This window comes from Hypanus sabinus, chromosome 21 (assembly GCF_030144855.1).
Source record: "Hypanus sabinus isolate sHypSab1 chromosome 21, sHypSab1.hap1, whole genome shotgun sequence".
NCBI lineage: Eukaryota > Metazoa > Chordata > Chondrichthyes > Myliobatiformes > Dasyatidae > Hypanus > Hypanus sabinus.
Genome location: NC_082726.1, coordinates 63,450,457 through 63,470,302, shown reverse-complemented (window position 1 = coordinate 63,470,302; position 19,846 = coordinate 63,450,457). Strand labels below are relative to the sequence as shown.

General features: G+C 45.3%; 1 protein-coding gene across 16 annotated transcripts in view; it reads right to left on the bottom strand.

Moving 5' to 3' along the window:
• Positions 1 to 19,846, bottom strand: part of zmiz1a (zinc finger, MIZ-type containing 1a) — a 409,121-nt gene that overhangs the window by 43,070 nt on the left and 346,205 nt on the right. For 12 of the 16 annotated variants that reach the window (XM_059946721.1, XM_059946717.1, XM_059946729.1 and 9 more), the window contains 6 exons: positions 11,902 to 12,055; positions 7,437 to 7,551; positions 5,274 to 5,497; positions 4,089 to 4,287; positions 3,277 to 3,555; positions 103 to 285 (listed from right to left, as the gene is read on the bottom strand). In XM_059946721.1, coding sequence (XP_059802704.1) covers positions 103 to 285; positions 3,277 to 3,555; positions 4,089 to 4,287; positions 5,274 to 5,497; positions 7,437 to 7,551; positions 11,902 to 12,055 — 1,154 coding nt within the window. Of the gene's footprint in view, positions 1 to 102; positions 286 to 3,276; positions 3,556 to 4,088; positions 4,288 to 5,273; positions 5,498 to 7,436; positions 7,552 to 11,901; positions 12,058 to 19,846 lie in introns of all 16 variants that reach the window. The other 4 variants (XM_059946722.1, XM_059946725.1, XM_059946728.1 and 1 more) reach the window with 2 other exon arrangements.

The following is a 19,846-nucleotide window of genomic DNA, read 5'->3' as shown; positions in this document are numbered from 1 at the left end:
TTGGTAAAGCGGGGTTGGAAGAAACAAGTAAATAACAGTCAGTGGCCAGTTCAACTCAAGCACCGAGAGAAAGTAGCAGTGATCCAGAGAAGGATGGATTACCTTGTAATACTGAGGCATGTTAACAGGAGGCGGCGGGTACTGGCCTGTGCTTTGCTGGCCTGGCATCCTCTGTCCTGGGTAACCGGGCGACGTAATGGGCCTCTGGGAGTTGGCAGCAGGGTACTGCCCGGCCTGATTGGGGAATTGGCTGTTTGGTCCATACTGCTGGGCTCCGTAACTTGGCTACAGAAACACAAAAGCAGGAGGAAGGATTTACCATTTGTCCGATACAGTCAGCAAAGTAACTTGTGAGAAGGTCACAGAGAGTCTGCAAAAGTTTAGACAGGTTAAGTGACGTGGAATAAAGACAGCAGATTCAGAGTAGTTTCCTGGTGTATACACCTAGGAGCAATTAAGTTCCTAAGAGACAATGATCACTACAGAACAGAAACAGGCCCCTTGGCCAATCTAATTCATGCTAACTTGATCTTCTAATTCCCAGTCCTCATGAAGGGATTCAGCTTGAAATGTCAATTGATTATTCCCATCCATAGATTCTGCCGGACCTGCTGAGTTCCTCCAGCACATTGTGTGTATTAACCTGATCTTCTGCCTAGTCCAATCTACCTGGACCTTGACCATACCCCTCCCATCCACGTATCTATCCAAACCCATCCATATATCAATCCAAACCCATCCATGTACCCATCCAAACTTCTCTTCACTTCCCTGCTCATGTGAAGTGCACAGAGAAACACAATCAGGTTCTTCCCATCTGCCATTAGCCTTCTGAACAGTCCAGAAACACCACCTCATAATTCCTCTGTTGCACTACTTATTTGACTAAGTTTTTAATGTAAGTTATAGTAATTTTTATGGCTTGTACTTTACTGTCGTCACAATAACAACAAATTTCACAACATACATTCCTTGGCCACTTTATTTGGTACACTGTACACCTGCTTGGTCATGCCAATATCTAATCAGCCAATCACGGGGCAGCAACTCAATGCATAAAAGCATGCAGTCATGGTCAAGAGGTCCAGTTGTTGTTCAGACCAAACATCAGAAAGGGAAAGAAATGCGATCTAAGTAACTTTGACTGTGGAATGATTGCTGGTGCCAGATGGGGTGGTTTGAGTGTCTCAGAAATTGCTGATCTCCTGGGATTTTCATGTGCAACTATCTCAAGAGTTTACAGAGTGGTGCAAGAAACATAAACATCCAGTGAGTGGCAGTTCTGTGGGTGAAAATACTTATTAATTAATGACAGAGGTCAGAGGAGAACGGCCAGACTGGCTCAAGCTGACAGGAAGGCGATAGTAACTGAAGTAACCATACGTTACAACAATGGTGTGTAGAAGAGTATCTCTGAATGCACAACGCATCGAACTCTGAAATGGTTGGGCTACAGCAACAGAAAACCACACCGGCTTCCACACCTATACCTAACAATGTGGCCACTGGGTGTATGCAATAATAATAAACCTGATTCTGAATAAATACAGTGATGAACACTAAACAGCAGAATGGGGCAAGTGAGAGAAATGCCACATGAACCAAAGTAGCAAGGTATGCTGACGTCAGAGTCTGTATCCCAGTGTTATCAGACTCCAGAATGGACCTCCTGTAAGACCAGGGTAAACTCTACCTTGTCAGACTCAGATTTATTTATTTATTTATCATGTGTATCAGGCCAGCAAGTGGAGTGAAGATACGTCTCTACCAAAGGAGGCGTAAGGCGCTCCCTTCCCTTCACTAGTCTGCAGGTCACCCTTTGACAAGGTGTAGCATCTGCTTAGACCCCCGATCATGGTCATATGGGCAGGTGGTTCATATCATAAGTCCCGGTTATGCAACCACTGATGCCAGAAAATCTCTGAGGAGTATTGATAGTGGCTGGGGTCACCCGTCTGGTAAAGACACTGTCCAAAATTTGCCAAGAACAATCAGGGCCGAAGACCGTGATCTCTCATGTCATACGTCATGGCACATAATGATAATGACATTAAAACATGAAGTGGAATGCGTTGTTTGTGCAATCAACCAACACAGCATGGCCACATTGCAATAACATGCCCAAGATGTTGCGCTGACCTATAAACCTACCTTAACATCTATCTAACCCTTCCCTCCTAAGTGGCCCTCAATTTTTCTATCGTCCATCTGCCTGTTTAAGAGTCTCTTAAATGGTCTAACATATCTCCCTCTACCACCATTCCATGTACACACCATTCTCTATGTTACCAAAAATTGCCTCTGACACCCCCATTACTATCTTCACTATCTACCAGAGTATTCATATTCAAGATTCAAAAACTTTATTGTCATTCTAACTGTACATCAGCTCTGCAGGGCAGAATGAGACAGCATTTCCCAGGAACAGTGCAATCATAACATAACAAACGCAACACTAAATGATAAACTTAACAATAAATAGTAAAACACAACAGTCACATGTCAGTTAAAAACAAGTTAAAAGTGTCCAAAGCTGAGTCAGGTAGAGCAGCTATTTAGCAGTCTGACTGCCTGTGGGAGGAAGCTGTTTAGTAGCCTTGTGGTTTTAGTTTTGATGCTCCTGTAACGTTTACCTAATGGCAGAAGAACAAACAGTTCATGGAGAGGGTGTGAGGGATCTTTAATGATGTACCGTGTCTTCTGGAGGCATCGACTCTGAAAGAGGTCCTGGACAGAAGGTAGGGAAACCCCAATAACCTTCTCTGCTCCCCTAACCACTCTCTGTAAGGCTTTTTTGTTGGCAGCACTGCAGCTGGGGTACCAGGTTGTGATGCAAAAGGATAATTGCAATGATAGGATTAGCTAAGCTGGACTGGGAAAAAAAGTTCTAAAGAAATCCAACGCAAGACAAGGCATGAAGGCCAAAAATCTGGGCCCACGAGCCCACAAGGAAAGTTGGAGGCCCAGTGTCTGTGAGTCCATGAGTCCACTGGAGGCCCAGAGGCCTGTCCTGGGGTTGGAGGCCTATCTGAGTGTGTGAGTGTGTGGGCAGGAGGGAGGGAGAAAAGGGCTGAGTTTTGCTGTTGTTGTTCTGCTGAACGAGGTAGGCATGTTAAGAAGCTGCCAGAATGTGTGGCGGTTCTTGCGGGCTGCCTCCAGCACACCCTCAGGTTGTGTTGGTTGCTAACACATTTCACTGTATGCTTCAATGTACAAATGATAAATCAGTGAATCTGAATCCGAGCCTGCACGGATCCGCACCACGGCTTTGCTCACCTCTCCTGGGTACGGCCGCTTCACCCCCTGTATTGCTATCTGCTGAGGCGGCCTAGGGCCTGGGTAGCCCTGCTGCGCCACTCGCTGGCCGTGGGAGGCGAACACCGGGTTCATTCCGGGCGGGCGGGGCTGACTGATGGGCATGGGTGGCCCACTCATGCTGGACGGAGTCATCCCCGTCCCCATTCCCCCTGGATTCATGCTGCCTTGCATGGTGGAAGGTCCTCGAGTACCTTGCTGGTTCATGAACTGGCTGTTGTAGGCCTGGGCCGGACCCATCTGGAGAAACCGAAAGAGAAGAGAGTCAGTGTGGCACAGCATGCCTACAGGCCCCTCGGCCCAACTTGTCCATTCACTCACATCAGAGGTTTCTGCAGATGCCAGAAATTGTAGCTCTACACGCAGGATCTTAAGAGCACAAGCTGGAAGGTGAAAGGTGGCTGGGTGAGGAGGGGGAGAATGGAAGGAAATGATTTGAGGTGGTAGAAGGTGATAGGTGGGGGAGGTAAAGACCTGAAGAAGTAATGTGATAGAAGTGGACCATGGGAAAAAGGGAAGGAGGAGAGGAACTGCCCAACCAGAATGAGGGAAAGCAAAGGAGGTGGGGGGAATTAAAATACAGGGAGCGGCTATAGTAAATTAGAGAAATTAAGGTGACCATGGTGGAACAGCAGGTGCTGCTTGGTTCCACCAGGATTTCCAGCATCTGCACAATGTCTTCTCAGCAGGACAACAGCTCCATTGTACCAACTCCCTCACGTGCTCAATGACAGCGACAGCAGGCTACCACCCAGACTAGGCCTCCTCCTTACCGGTCCATACTGGTTCATCTCCTGGTTCTGCTTCTCCTGCAGGGCGGCCACCGTCGCCGTCGCCGTGGCAGTGGCCGTTGCCGCCGCGGCTGCAACTGCTGCTGCGGCCGCTGCCGCTGCGGGCTGTGTGAAGTCGGTCGGCGGCCTGCTGTGCGGAGGAATACCCATGGAGCCAGGAGCGTTGGGGCCTCCGGGGTAACTGGAAGAGATTGGAATACAAACATGACAACCGTTGACTTACTGTTCTTCCAAAGAGTGTAAACCGCTCCCCCCCCCCCCCCCACAACTCTGCAGTAGCTACTCATGACCAGATTCTGGGGGACACAGTGATTCTACTCTTCAGAATCAGAATTAGGTTTATTCTCACTGAAGTAATCAGAGGCCACTTTGTTATGTACAGCTGCTTCTTATATCTAATTAGCCAATCATGTGGCAGCAACTCAGTGTATAAAAGCACGCAGACATGGTCACGAAGTTCAGACCAAACATCAGAATGGGGAAGAAATGCGATCTAAGTGACTTTGAGCATGGAATGATAGTTGGTGCCAGACATGGTGGTTTGATTATCTCAGAAACTGCTCATTTCCTGAGATTTTCATGCACAGGGTCTCTGGAATTTACAGAGAGTGATACGAAAAACAACAAAACATCAAGTGAGTGACAGACCGGTGGTCGAAAATGTCTTTAATGACAGCTCAGAGAAGATGACTAGACTGATTCAACCTGACAGGAAAGTGACAGTAACTCATATAATTATGCTTTACAACAGTGCTTGGTGTGCAGAAGAGCATCTCTGAATACACAACACATTGAACCTTGAAGTGGATGGGCTACAGCAGCAGAAGAGCACACTGGGCTCCACTCCTGTATCTAGCACAGTGGCCACTGGGTGTATGCAACGATAACAGACCAGATTGTGATTTGCTCAGGTACTGGGGCCTCTGCTGCTCAGCCAGAATACACCGTGGAACCAGATTTTGGAGTGCAATTCCGGGAGGGAGAGGGAGAGGGAGAGATACACACACACACACACACACGTTAGTAGGTTAATACGTCATTTTAAGTTGTCCAGTGATTAGACTAGGGTTAAATCAGGGATTACTGGCTGGGACAGCTCAGTGGGCCAGAAGGGCCGGTTTCACGGTGCATCTCTAAATAAAGTTAAATACACAGTGTGTGCTCTACCTGCTGGCGAAGTTGCCGCTCCCGGGGTAGTTTGGTCGACCGTACATGCTCTGCTGCATGTATGCTTGGTTGGAGCCACCTTTGCCTGTGGAGAACTGCTGCTGCTGTCCAGCAAACTGCGGCGAGTTTATCCCAGGATTACTTCCCGACATGCCGGATCCCATCGGATTGCCTCCAGGGGTCATAGGGTTGCTTGCATTTGCCATCGGATTCCCCAGCACCTGCTTGCGTTGAGAAGAACACAGATGACGTTAGACGGTGGTGCTGCGAGACGCGCACACAGCACCGACTTCCACTGGTGGGATTCCAATATCCAACTCCTGTGTGACTCCCTGTGACACCATCTGAATTACTTCAGCCTACTATTAAACAGACCATTCAGTCCATTGAAGTGATACTAACTCCTGGTTTGAATACTGTTATTTCATTCCCCATAACCCTGCATATTATTCTCACCCAGTCATTACTATCCTTTTCACCTTCTTTCCAATCTCTTCCATTACAGACACTCCAGGCTTTACCCTCTTTTTAAAGGGTCCTCCAACTAAAGTACTGTGCAAAAGTCTTAGGTACATGCAAAAATATCCTGCGAAGCGATATTTCAAAAATAATGAAAAAGTTTTTAAATATCAAAAAATTTATGATAAAGAGCAGTAAAAAACTCAATCAAATCAATATTTGCTGTGACTACGCTTTGCCTTTAAAACGGCATCAATTCTTTTAGGAACACTGTCGTGCAGTTTTATAAGAAAATCAGCTGGTTGGTTGTTCCAAGCATCTTGGAGAACTTGTCATTGTTCTTCTGCAGACTTTGGCTTTCTCACTTGCTTCTGTCTCTCCAGGTAGTCTCAGACAGCCTTGATAATGCTGAGATCAGGGCTCGGTGGAAACTGTGTAAAAAACTAGGGTGCCTAAGACTTTTGCACAGTGCTGTACAGGGCACTGTTTTTCTCATCCACTGGACCATGTTAACCTCATCTTTTTGCCACAGGCTACTTTGCAGCTAAATGCTTCGTACGTGTTTCAGGGGCAAACAATGAAAAGGAAATCAGCCTCTTCATTTTAAAAGATTAACTTTTATTTGCCATGCGTACATCGATACAGAGAAATGCATCACGTGTGTCAGCATTGTCTGGGCTGCCTCTGATGGCAACATAGCACACCCTTAACTTGCTACTCCACACGTAGGGAGCATTTATGGGAGGAATCCGCAGCAAACCCACGTGGCCTCGGGAAGAACGTACACATTCCTTATGGACAGCGGCGGGATCAGAACCCCCTTCACTGGGGCTGTGAAGCTTTATGCTAACCACTATGCTACTGAGCCACCTTTAAACAGGTGAAATGCTTCACAACTCTGTGTGTTACCCTTCCCCTTTCTCTTGCTCACTCTCTGGTTTCTACAAAACATTTTAAATCTACATCTCCTAGTTCTTGAGCCATTGCTATAGCAAATAGGTTCTCCTTCCTCTTTATGTCACAGTTTGACACAGCACCGGGCAACATTTTTCAAAGTACATATATGTCACCATATACAAACCTGAGATTCATTTTCTTGCAGGCATTCACAATGAATAGAAGAAACACAATAGAATCAATGAAAGGCCCCACCCAGCTGGATGGACAGACAGCTAACGTGTAATAGACAACAGACTGTGCAAATACAAAAATAGAAAAAATAATAATACTAATAATAAATAAATAAGCAACAAATATCAGGACACATGAGATGACAAGTCCTTGAAAATGAGCCCATAGGTTGTGGAAACAGCTCAGTGATGGGGCGAGTGAAGTTGTCCCCTTTGGTTCAGGAGCCTGATGGTTGAGGGGTGGTGTGGGTCCTGAGGCTCCTGTACCTTCTTCCTGATGGCTGTGGGGAGAAGGGAGAATGGCCTGGGTGGTGGGAGTCCTTGATGGTGGATGCTGCTTTGCTGTGACAGTGCTCTGTACAGATGTGCTCAGTGGTGGGGAGGGCTCTATTTGAGATGGACTGGGCCGTATCCACTACTCGGATATCTCTGCATGAGTCAGCTTTGCAGTCAACTTCAGTCTGAAGCTGCAAGATCGTTGCATAATTTTACCCTGTAGCAAGGTTGTCTGGTTTTGTGCTGTACGTGCATTGTAAACTCGAACCTGAACTCAACACGGTAAAGCTGCTCTTACCTGGCTCTGTGATGTGTTCGTGACTCCCCACACTGTTGTAACTACAGACAGTGAGCCTGGAGGCTGACTTGTGTTTTGTTGCCAAGGGACAGGGTCATAGGTAAATGACCCATCGCTACAAGAGAAAGAAAGACAATTATTCAGAGATACAATGCAGAATAGGGTCCTTCTGGCTCTTTGAGCTGTGTTGCCACAGTTAGCCCTGACTTCCCCTGTTTAACCCTAGCCCAATCACAGGACAATTTACAATTAATCTACCTGGTACACATTTGGACTGTGGGAGGAAACCACAGCACCTGGAGGAAACCCACACATTCCATGGGGCTGGATGTACAGAGACTCCTTACAGCAGACGCTGGGACTGAACTCCGAACTCTGACACCCTAAGCTGTAACAGCGTTGTATTAACTGCTCCACTACCATCGCGCCCATTAGCGTGGATAATCCTGCCCATTCATCCATGTAAACGATTGTCTGTGATTGGGTCACAGGAGCTGAATTTGGAACATCAAATCTCACCAACGAAATTAAAATTTATAATTAGATGAAAATGAAAAATTAAGGTGGTAACAGTGGCTATGAAAATATCAGAATGTGATAGAATCTTGTCTGGTTGATTGATAACCTTTGCTGAAGGAAGTCTCCTGTTTTGCCCTAGACAGGTATTTCTGGGAGTCTACAGTGGGTGCATCTTGAAACAGTCCAAACTGCTCAACTCAGGTCCAATTTAGGATGGTCAACTAATATTGCCCTTAACTATGGAATTTTGAATTGGAATTGGTTTATTAGTGTCACACGAGATACGGTGATAAAGGTGCTTTCATAGTGTTTGCACAAATCATTACAAAAGTGCATTGAGGTAGAACAAGGTAAAACAATAACAGAATACAGAATAAAGTGTAACAGCTACAAAGAAAGTGCAGTGCAGGAAAAAGAAATGTGGAAGATCATAACGAGGTAGATCGTGAGATCAAGAGTCCAAATTGGCGTACTAGGAAACTAGGGTAGAAGCTGCCCTTGAACCTGGTGGTATGTGACTTCAGGCTTTTGTTTCTCCTGCCTGACAGGAGAGGGGAAAGAGTGGGGAGCCATTATACTATCTGCTCCACTGAGTCCGTAGAGAGGAGGTGGTTTCCGTGACTTTGTCATCTGTGTCCACAACTCTCTCCAGTTTACTGCAGTCACTTGCAAAGCAGTTACCGTACCAAGCCGTTATGCATCTGGTTTCTGTGGGGCATCGATAAAAATTGGTAAAGGCTGCCAGGCACATCCCAAGTTTTGCTTAGCCCTCTGAAGAGGTCGAGGTGCTGGTGAGCTTTCTTGGCTGCAATGTGTATGTACTTGGGCCGAGACACACGATCAGTAATGTTCCCAACTAGGAATGACGCTCCCAAACATAACACTGTTGATATAGACTGGAATGAGCCTATTTGCTATCAACTTAGACTAAAACACAACTCAGAAAATAGTCTTTGAAATGAACAATTGGTGATGAACCCAAAAGATGCTGGTAAACGCCACAGCCTCTAAAGATTTTATTGTTCATGAGTTTCTGCACACTTGCTCATCCTGGAAATGGGTTAAAAATCAATTCCAGGAAACAGGAGCTTCCTTCCTTCTATTTTAAAATACTTTTGACACCTTCTCTTTTTTCTTATTGCTGTTTCTGAGTGATTTTGTTTGGGGCGCTTCAATGCAGACTGACGCAGTGTTAAATTGATCGTAACTGAATATTCCTAGAAAGTTGTAATGCGTACAAAATGCTGGAGCAACTCAGGAGGTCAGGCAGTATTTCGTGCGTATGACTTTGATTTCCAACATCTGCAGATTTTCTCCTGTTTGTGATTCCTAGACATTTCAACGACTCTGTGGTTTGATGTTCAATATTATGTGTGCTATTCACTTTATTTTTGCCGTTTACACGATCTGTTCTTTTTTTTTGCGTGTTGTGTGTTTGATGTTTATTCTGATCGGTTCCATGCTGTTTCCCTGTTTTGTGGCTGCCTGCAGGAAGACGAATACAGTGCAAATACTTTGATAATACATACTGAATACTTTGAATCTTTGTAATCCTCATAGAAAATTAAATGGTTGGGGTTCCATTTGGGGAATTTGGGATACTTAAGAGTTGCAACAAAAAGCAAAATAACATAAAGAATATTATGCTAATGAGGGTATTTTGTAAGTAGAGGTCAATTGCAACCATATTTAGAATGATTTACAGTTGGCAAGGAAGGTAACCATTCATAGCCCTCTCTTGTACATGATTTAGTCTCCTCTGTATCAACTGGTTTCTAAGAGAGTGGTGGGTGTCTGGAATGCACAGCCTGGGTGGTGGTAGAGGCAGATAGATACATTAGGGATTTTTAAGAAAGTTAGACACATGAATGAGAGGGAAAAGGAAGGATATGGTCATTATGTAGACAGAGGGAATTGGTCCATTGATTACTAATTTATTTGTTTCGGCACAACATTGTGGGCTGAAGGGCCTGTTCCTGTGCTGTACTCTTCTATGTTCTAAGGCCATTCACCAATGACTCTTGGCACAAACAGAAACCCAAGTTTCTTCAACTTCCCTTTTCCTGGTTTCGATTCTCATTTGAAGTTCCAGGTACTTTTCTGACATTTATTTCTTCGTTTGTTTTTCCCCATTCTAAGTTCCTGATTGAGAGGCAGGACAACCCAGTTCAGGTCCACTGTTGCCCCACAAAGTGGGATGTGTCAGTGAAAGTTTTAGGCAGTGTGTTTAAGTTTTGGTCTGACCGCATCATGGCAGAGTTCAACTGCAGCTTCATCGATCTGGTGCATAGCCTCAGAGTAGAAGGACATGCCTTTAGACACAGAGATGAGGAGGAATTTCTTTAGCCAGAGGGAGGAATTCATTGCCACAGGTGGTCATGAAGTCCAAGTCATTAGATATATTAAAGCAGAGGTTGATACATTCTTGCTTAGTCATACTGTCAAAGATTATGGGGAGAAGGCAGAATGAGGTTGAGAGGGATAATAAATCAGCCATGATGGAATGGCAGAGCAGACTTGATGGGCTGAATGGTCTAATTCTGCTCCTCTGTCTTAAGGTCTTATGGATTGCTCTCTGCTGTCTAGACAATGCTGTCAAGTTTCATTGCTTGATGCCTCTCATCTGAAAATTTTGAGTTTACTAAAACTGTTGTTCGATTGGTTTCAACACTTTTCATGGATAAAAAGCCATGAAACTGGGTCCCTTCCTCCAAGCAGCTTTCATAACGCACAGAAAGAGACTTTTCGGTCCACTGGGTCTATACTATCAGCTGGCTACTTACACTAATCCTGTTTATTCTCCCCACATTTCACACACACACACACCACACACACTCTCAAAGACACTGAGACACTCACTTCTCAGAGACACACACACATGCACGCGCATGACAATTTACAGTGGACAACTTATCGGGTTTCACACAGCCCGAACAAGAAGAGCTTGCAGATTGTTGCAGGTAAGGGGATCCTTTAAAGCTAACGTAGAACAGTACAGCACCGGTCCATCACATCTGTGCCAACCACAATACTGATCCAAACTCAACCCATCTGTGGTCTGCGCCCCTCTATTCACTGCCAAGGAGCGGCTTCACTGCTTCCTCTTCTGGTTCTGTTCGAGAGACAGAAGCCACACGATGTTCAGGCCATCATGAGATGGTTTTATGACAGCCAAATAAATTTGCATGTATGGCCCTGTAATTAATCAGCAGTTGAACTAGAAGTGGGGTTCAGAACCAGATCCATGCATCAGATCACCAGCTGTCAGCTATGGCTGCCTTTGATCCTCACCCAGTTTTTATGAATGTATCACAGAAAGCATCCTCTATCGATGTATAACTGTCTGGTACGGCAACTGCTCTGTGTGTCACTGCAAGAAACTGCAGAGCTGTGGATGAAGTTTGTGGAGACTCACCTCTCCTCCAGGGACACTGTCTTAGCTTCTCACTGCCTCAGTAGAGCAGCCAGAAGAATCAAAGACCCCTCCCAGTCCGGACATCCTCTCTTCTCCCCCTCCCGTCGGACAGAAGATACAAAGGCCTGGAGGTATGTACCACCAGGCTCGAGGACAGCTTCTACCCTACTGTAATAAGACTATTAAGTAGATTCTTAGTACGGATAAGATGGACTCTTAACCTCACTATTTACCTCATGATGATCTTGCACCTTATCGGCTACCTGCATGGCACTCTGTAGCTGCTACACTTTATTCTGCATCTGGTATTATTTTATGCTGTTCTACCGCAATGCACTGTGTAATATTTGATCTGTATGAACAGTATGCAAGATCTTGGTACACATGGCAATAATAAACCAATTCCAATATCGCCCTTAACAATTTATTAACCCTTGACGTGCCAGCCATGGTATTCCTCTGATGCAGATGTTGGGCAGCATCCAGCGGCAGTGCAAGTCCACCCTGATCAGCCCAGGGAGAGAGACTGACCTGTGGGGCCCAGGAGGGAGTGTGGGCTTCATGGAGTTCATGGGGTTCATCGGCGGTTGCATGGGCAGCTTCCCCGGGGTGTCGTTCTGTCGGCTTTTCTGGTGGCGTAGCAGCAGGAGCCTGCCCAGGTCCTCACACCAGGAAGACAGGAGAGCTGTGCAGAGAAAGCAGAGACAACATAAGCACCTCACCACTGCGAGAGAGCCCCCTGGCAATCCCCACCTCAAAACGGCACACAATCAGCGAAGGGGGAGGGCATTGAGTCGGGGGAACTTAGTCCCAACATCTCAAGGTGGACATTACACTCAGCATTGTGGGCGTGGTATGTCAGTGCCCCGCGGGATGTGCGGTGACACTTGCTGGCTGCCCTTGTCTTGGTCGTTAAAACAAACAACACTTCACCGTTTGTGCACACACACACACACACACACCACACACACACACACGTGTGCACTCCTATATACATACACCCATGAAAACACATGCGTGTACTGTACAATACACTTACACACATGCTTATGTATTCTCACATACTTAGCACAGGAACAGGCCATTCAGCCCACAATTTAACACCTAATCCCTTCTGCTTTCACAATGTCCGTATCCTTCCATTCATGGACATTCATGTGCAAATCAAACTGCCCCTTGAATACTTCACCCCAACCCAGGCAGTACATTCTGAGCTACACACGCACACACGCACGCAAGGAGTCACACATGCATGCACCTGAACACACGCATATTCACATACACGTGAAGCCAGACACACCTGCACGCACACAGGTGCGTACGCCTCCACTGCATAAACAAAAGCTCATCATTAATCATTTAACTCCACTCTGCGCCTTTAATATCTGCAGAATTGCACCATACTGCTCCATCTGGCATCTTGCAGACTTACACATCCACTAATGAAGGAGTGCTGATAATTCTCCAGCTTGCTCTGTGATTGTGATAATTTATACTCATCTGGGGGCCACTTGTGATAATCCGGTTAAGTCTGTAAAATTCCTGACCTAACAGTGAAGTTTTTATTGATGGAATGAGCAGCTTCCCTCTGTTCTTGTCTGGGGGTTTTATTTATTGCAGCCGATTCAACACAAGTGCCTGATATCAGCGTTTTAGCTCAAGTACCAAAGGGAGTTCGATGGGAGAAGAAACTGCTTAAAGACCAAGTGCTCCCTCCTCAAGGATACTTACCACACAGGCAAAAGACAGTGTGAGCAGCAACCTTAACTCACTTAATGTAGACAGACAGTAAGCGTGGACAAGTGGCGGGGAGTGATATCAAATATAGAACACTACAGGCTGATCGGCCCATGATTTGGGCCAATTTTTTAATCTCTTCTAAGATCAATTTAACCATCCCTCCCCAACAAAGCTCTCCATTTTTCTATCATCCACATGCCTATCTAAAAGTCTCTTAAATGTCCCAAATGTATCTGCCTCTACCACCTCCCCAGGAGTGTGTTCCATGTACTCTGTGTAAAAACTTACCTCTGAGATCCACCCCCCCTGTACTTTCCTCCAATCACTTTAAAGTTATGTCCACTCATATTACCCATTTTGTGCTGGGAAAAAGTTCCTGACCATCCATTCTATCTATGTCTCTTATCATCTCGTACACCTCTATCAAGTCACCTTTCATCTTCCTCCACTCCAAAGAGAAAAGCTTAACCTGTTCTCACAGGACATGCTGACTTGTTCAGGCAGCACCCTGGTAAATCTCCTCTGCACCCTCTCTAAAACATCCACCTCCTTCTTATAAAGAGGTGACCGGAACTGAACACAATATTTCAAGTGCGGTTTAGCTGGAGTTTTATAGAGCTGCAATATCACCTTACAGCTCTTGAACTCAATTCCCCGACTAATGCTCAACAAGGTGATGGTGATGGTCTTTAGGAAGACTAAGCCTGAGACATGGATATGGTGAAGACCTACAAGTACCTGGCGGTGCACCTGGATGACAGACTTGAATGCAGCACCAACACAGAGGCCGAGTACAAGAAGGGCCAGAGTTGCCTCTACTTCCTGAGGAGACCGAGGTCCTTTGGAGTACGCAGGCCTCTCCTTCACATGTTCTACCAGTCTGCTGTCGCCAGTACAATCTTCTATACGGTGGTGTGCTGGGGCAATGGCATCAACATGGGTGATGCCAACAGGCTCAATAATCTGATTAGAATGACTGGCTCTGTTATAGGAGTCAAACTGGACATACTGGAGGTTGTGGTAGAACAAAGGACCCTGCAGAAAATCCTGGCAATTCTGGACAATGTTTCTCACCCTCTGCATGCCACCTTGGCTAAACAGAGGAACACTTTTATTAATAGACTAGGACAATTGCCCTGCTCCAAAGAGCGTTATATGAGGTCATTCTTATCTTTGGCCGTTAGGCTCTATAATGAGTCAACCTGCAGCTGGGGAAGTGATGACCCCCTCCTGTTAGACTGTTTGTGACAACCTATCTTTTATTCTTCCTACTTCTCTTCTAATATCTGTATCTGTGCACTTGTAATGCTACTATGGCACTGTAATTTCCTTTGGGATCAATAAAGTATCTATCTATCTGCTTATGAAGGCCAGCTATTTTTGCGTATAATAAACTAATTTCCAAATCCAATATCATGGGTTAGAAACAAGAGAAAATGTGGAGATGCTGGAAATCCAAGCAACACACACAAAATTCTGGTGGACTCCCGCTGAAGGGTCTCAGCCTGAAATGTCGACTGTCCTCTTTTCCGTAGATGCTGCCTGGCCGGCTGAGTTCCTCCAGCACTGTGTGTGTGATCATGGGGCTCAAAGTACGTTTGAGAAATTCAGTTCTAGCCTTGGGGTCTCACCAGCAAAACCAGTCCTGATGATACTAGGAACAACCAGCAGGTGGCAGCCCTAGCCAGCCTTTACGCTGATGACACCCCACACTCACACACAAACTACCCCCACCATCAGAGGTGGGAACTTACCAATAAGCATCTGATCAAATCGGATGGATCACTATGAACGTGTCAATTACAAGCCGCCCGTGTCCCTTTTTACCAACCAGACTGTATCACAGCTCTGCAACTGTCAGTGATGCTCAGAAACTGCCTTTTCACTGGCGGGCTGCCAGTGCATCTGGGGGGAGAACTACCCAGGCAACGAGCGGCCATATTTTATATTTTACTGATACTATTACACCAGTATTATGTTTTACTGAGTATTCTTTTATAGTCTCAGAATTTTTTTATGTTCAGCATTGTTTTATTCTGAGTATTATTTTTAATTGCAATTTTGCAAATAGTCAGCATGTTTATGTATAGTTTTTTTTACTAAATTCTATTGTATTTCTTTATTTTCCTGCAAGGAAATGAATCTCGAGGTAATATATGGTAACACATACTCACTTTGATGATAAATTTTACCCTGAACTTTGAACTCTGATATCAGACCGCCCCAGCCTTCACTGTGCAATAGAAGCCAGCCATTTTCAGAGAGGAATTCAGGCTGATGACAGTCTGCAGTCACACCCACACACTCCTGTTCTCAACCCCCACCCCGCGCTCCTTGCAGTGACTCTGTAAAGAATGATAAATTAACTGAAGTCGAGGGAGAGAGCAGAACTTGCACTTCTGGTGCCAAACAATTTCTTTATGACAAGCCCCTCATTTCTTCAACTAAATATTTAGCGAGATACAGAACAGGGTTTAAATGGGAGACAACAAGATGAGGTGCTCCCCGGAAACCTAATTTAACTCCCTCTGCATCTCCCTCCCTCTCTCCCCACCCCAGAGCACACATCTCTGTAAACCGGTTTGCACGCACACTCCAGTTCCGAGGTGAAGCCGTAATAAATTATTCATTTTCTCTCTCAGACGTGCTGGGGTGGCAGATGCAAACTAGCTGACGCTCACTGAGGAACGAGTGTGTGGCTGACACCCTTTAAAACCGGCAGCGGGCTGCAACAAAATGGCTCACTCTCTGCTTACGAGATCTAACACAGGCACAGTCACCTCCTTTGTACAGTCTGTGTCCTGCCAAGGGATATCAATTATCAACTGCCCCATAGACACAAATCATTTTATAAAACAAATATATTTTAAAACAGACTGCAAATGAGGCAGTATATAAATAGCAACAAGAGTAACAAAGACATTACTTATGGAGCTTTAAAAATTTTTATTGTTTTGGTATGAGAACATAAAATATTGAACATTACAGTACAGGTCCTTTGGCCCATGATCTTGTGCTGAAGTTTTAATCTGCTCTAAAATCAATCTTACCCTTCCCTCCTATACAGCCCTCCATTTTTCAATCATCCATGTACTTATCTAAGAGTCTATTAAATGTCGTTAATGTATCTGCCTCTAGCCCACCCCAGGCAATAAGCTTGATGCACCCATTGCTGTGCAAAAAAATTTACCCCTGATCCTCCATCACCTTAAAATTACGGCTCATTGTTTTAGCCACCTATGCCACAGGAATACTTCTCTGGCTATCCACTCTGTCTCTTATCATCTTGTACACCTCTATCAATTCCCCTCTCATCATCCTTTGCTTCAAAGAGAAAAGCCCCAGCTTGCTGAACCTATCCTCATAAACATGCCCTCAAATCCAGGAAGCATCTCCTCTGCACCCTCTTTAACTCTTCCACATCCTTCCTATAATGAGAACTGTGCACAATACTCCAAGCAAACTCCAGGTGCTGGAAATTCAAGCAACACACACAAAATGCTGATGGAACGCAGCAGGCCAAGGAGAAGGACTGTTAATGTTTCGGGCCGAGACCCTTCGTCAGGACTAACCGAAAGGAAAGATAGTTAAGAGATTTGAAAGTGGGGGGGAGGGGAAAATGCAAAATGATAGGAGAAGACTGCAGGGGCAGGGGTGAAGCTGAGAGCTGGAAAGGTGATCGGCGAAAGTGATACAGAGCTGGAGAAGGGAAAGGATCATGGGGCTGGAGGCCTACGGAGAAAGAAAGAGGGAGGTGAGCACCAGAGGGAGATGGAGAACAGGCAGAGTGATGGGCAGAGAGAGAAAAAAGGAGGGAAGAGAAAAACTAAATATATCAGGGATGGGGTAAGAAGGGGAGGAGGGGCATTAACTGAAGTTAGAGAAGTCGATGTTCATGCCATCAGGTTGGAGGCTACCCAGCCGGTATATAAGGTGTTGTTCTTCCAACCTGAGTGTGGCTTCATCTTGACAATAGAGGAAGCCATGGATAGACATATCAGAATGGGAATGGGACGTGGAATTAAAATGTGTGGCCACTGGGAGATCCTGCTTTCTCTGGCAGACAGAGCGTAGGTGTTCAGCGAAACGGTCTCGATCCGAAATGTCAATTGTTTATTCCTTTCCTATAGATCCAACATCTGCAGAATCTCGTGTTCTTTAGAGAATGTAAATTACCCTGCAGTTCTTGAACTCAATCCTCCAAGAGGAGCACAAGCTTGTCATAGGGTTTGGAGGCTTCTTCGCCTCAATGACCCAGAGAGCCAGCCCTGTGCTTTGGCTCTTGGTAGGGTCACCCATGCCAAACAGGTCAAAGGCTAAGACTAGAGGCCAGATGAAGATTGGTCCACCAGTGTTCCTGGTTCAGGGGTTCAGCTCATGGCTAACAACCCTGACTGGTCAAAAAATAGCTGTTACGAAAAAGGTAATGAAGAACCCTTCTGTAGCTGTGTGCAGCAGGAATGAAGGATCTTCATTGTACCAGTGGTGTAATGGGCAGTAATTAAAATTAATTCTTGAACACAATCCTACTGAAATCCATTGGGTTTTTGGTTCATTCCCTTAACCACTCAGCCACGATTACCACGTGGAGTCTCGGTAGCCTGGCGGTTAGCCCAGTGATTATAATAAAATCCTGGCTATGCTCAGATGCAGACAAGCCTCAGACAGAATTTATACTGGAGACGTACAGTAACAACTGTGTCTGAGACAAAATGCTGCTTAAAATGCATTTGAAAGCCAATTTATTTCCAGTCTCAAGCAGTGATGGAGAGGGATAATTGTTCCGAACGGTTTAAAATCTCATTCGTATTCAGCAGGCTGCGTTCACTTGCTGCCTTTCCTGCAGCAAAGGACCCAAGGGATTTTGCAGGGGTGCAAGGACACGTACGACAAGTAGATTGCAGCTGGACATATAACGCAAAGGGCTGAACTACTGATCATGTACGACACGACACGGGTTCAAACTCTCCCACGATGGATGGGGCATTTACATTCCAACTCATTCAATAAAAGATGCTAAAGTATAAGTAATGTTAACCATAAAGCTGTCTGATTGGAGTGAAACAGGATCCATGATTTAATAATGGCCTCTGTGGTGCAGAATATCACTCATCTTAACATTACCGTCAAGCGGAGGTGGCACGATAACATAGCGGTTAGCATAACACTATTACAGTGCCAGGGATAACTGATTGGTGTTTATTTCCTGCTGTTCTCTGTAATGAGTTTGTACGTTCTCCCTGTGACTGCATGGGTTTCCTCACTACCTCTTGCTGTCTTCCGATATTCATTGACTTTTTTCTTTTTATTCTTAGTATAATTTATAGTATTTTGATAATATACATCATGTTCCCTGAGTATGGTAGAGTAACGTAGCAGTTAGTGCAATGATTTACAGCAACCAACTATACGATTGGGTTTCAATTCTCCCCCGTCTATGAGGAATGTGTACGTTCTCCCCTGGATGCGTGGGTTTCCTCCCAGTGCTCGGGCTTTATCTCGCTTACAGAGACACACGGGTCAGGGTTGGTGAGTTGTGGGCATGTTAGGTTGGCGTTGGAAGTATGGCAACACTTGTGGGCTGCCCAAAATGACCTCGCTGATTTGATTTATCAGAAAATTTCACTGTATATTTCGAAGTACATGTGACAAATTAAAAGCTAATCTCAATCATTAAGCCATGGAACCCGTTCATGATCGACAAGGACACAGAGGGTTTATTTATTTGAAGAAATAGCACAATAGCAGGCCCTTCTGGCCAAATGAGTGCGCACCTGCCAATAACACCCGACTGACTGACTAACCTACTAACTCCCATGTCTTTGGAATGTGGGAGGAAACCGGAGCATCGTGGAAACAGGCCATTCAGCCCAACTCATCCATGTTAGCCACAGTGTCAAGAGAAGCTCCTCCCATATGCCTGTTTGGATCCCTGTAAACCAAGGGTTTCCAACCTTTTTAGGCCATGGACCAATATCATTAACTGAGGGGTCTGTAGATCCCAGGTTGGGAGCCGCTGGTCTAAATCTTTTCTATCCATGTTCCTGTTTCAATCTTTTTAGTGCTGCAATTGCAACAACCCCTACCACTTCCTTTGTCAGCAGGCTGCCCAGCAACTGCTCGCTGATCTGATTTGAAGGAAATGAAACATTTCACTGTATGTTTTGAAGCACGTGGGACAAACAAAGCTAATCTAGTCTTTCTGAGAATGGCCAATAGTTTGGAAGGGTATTTCCAGCTGTTCAGGAGACAGCCCCCAGACTTACGGAGCTCCACTTCCTCAAAATCTTTTCGCTTTTTCAGAGAAAAGAATTGTGCTGAATGAGAATTCAACCAAAAGCAATGCACAGATGGAGAGTTGAGAGAGATTGAGATGCCAAGACAGTATCAAGGTCGGGGCAGAGAGGAGGGAAAAGAAGAAAGGGGAAAGGGGAGAAGAGAGAGAAAGGAGATTGTGAATAGAGAGAAAGAATGAGATGGAGGAAAGAGAGGAGTGTGAGAGAGAGAGGAGACTGTGAATGGACAGAGAGAAGGAGAGAAAGAAGAAAACAGGGAGAGAGAGAAGGAGAAAACAGGAAAAGAGGGGAGAAAAGAGAGGAGAGAGGAGACTGAATAGAGAGAGAAGGAGAAGGGAGAGAGAGGAAGAGAGAAATATACAGAGAATAGAGGTGAAAGAGAAATACAGACATAAGGGGAAAGAAAGAGATGGCGAGAGATTGTTACAGAGATAATGAGG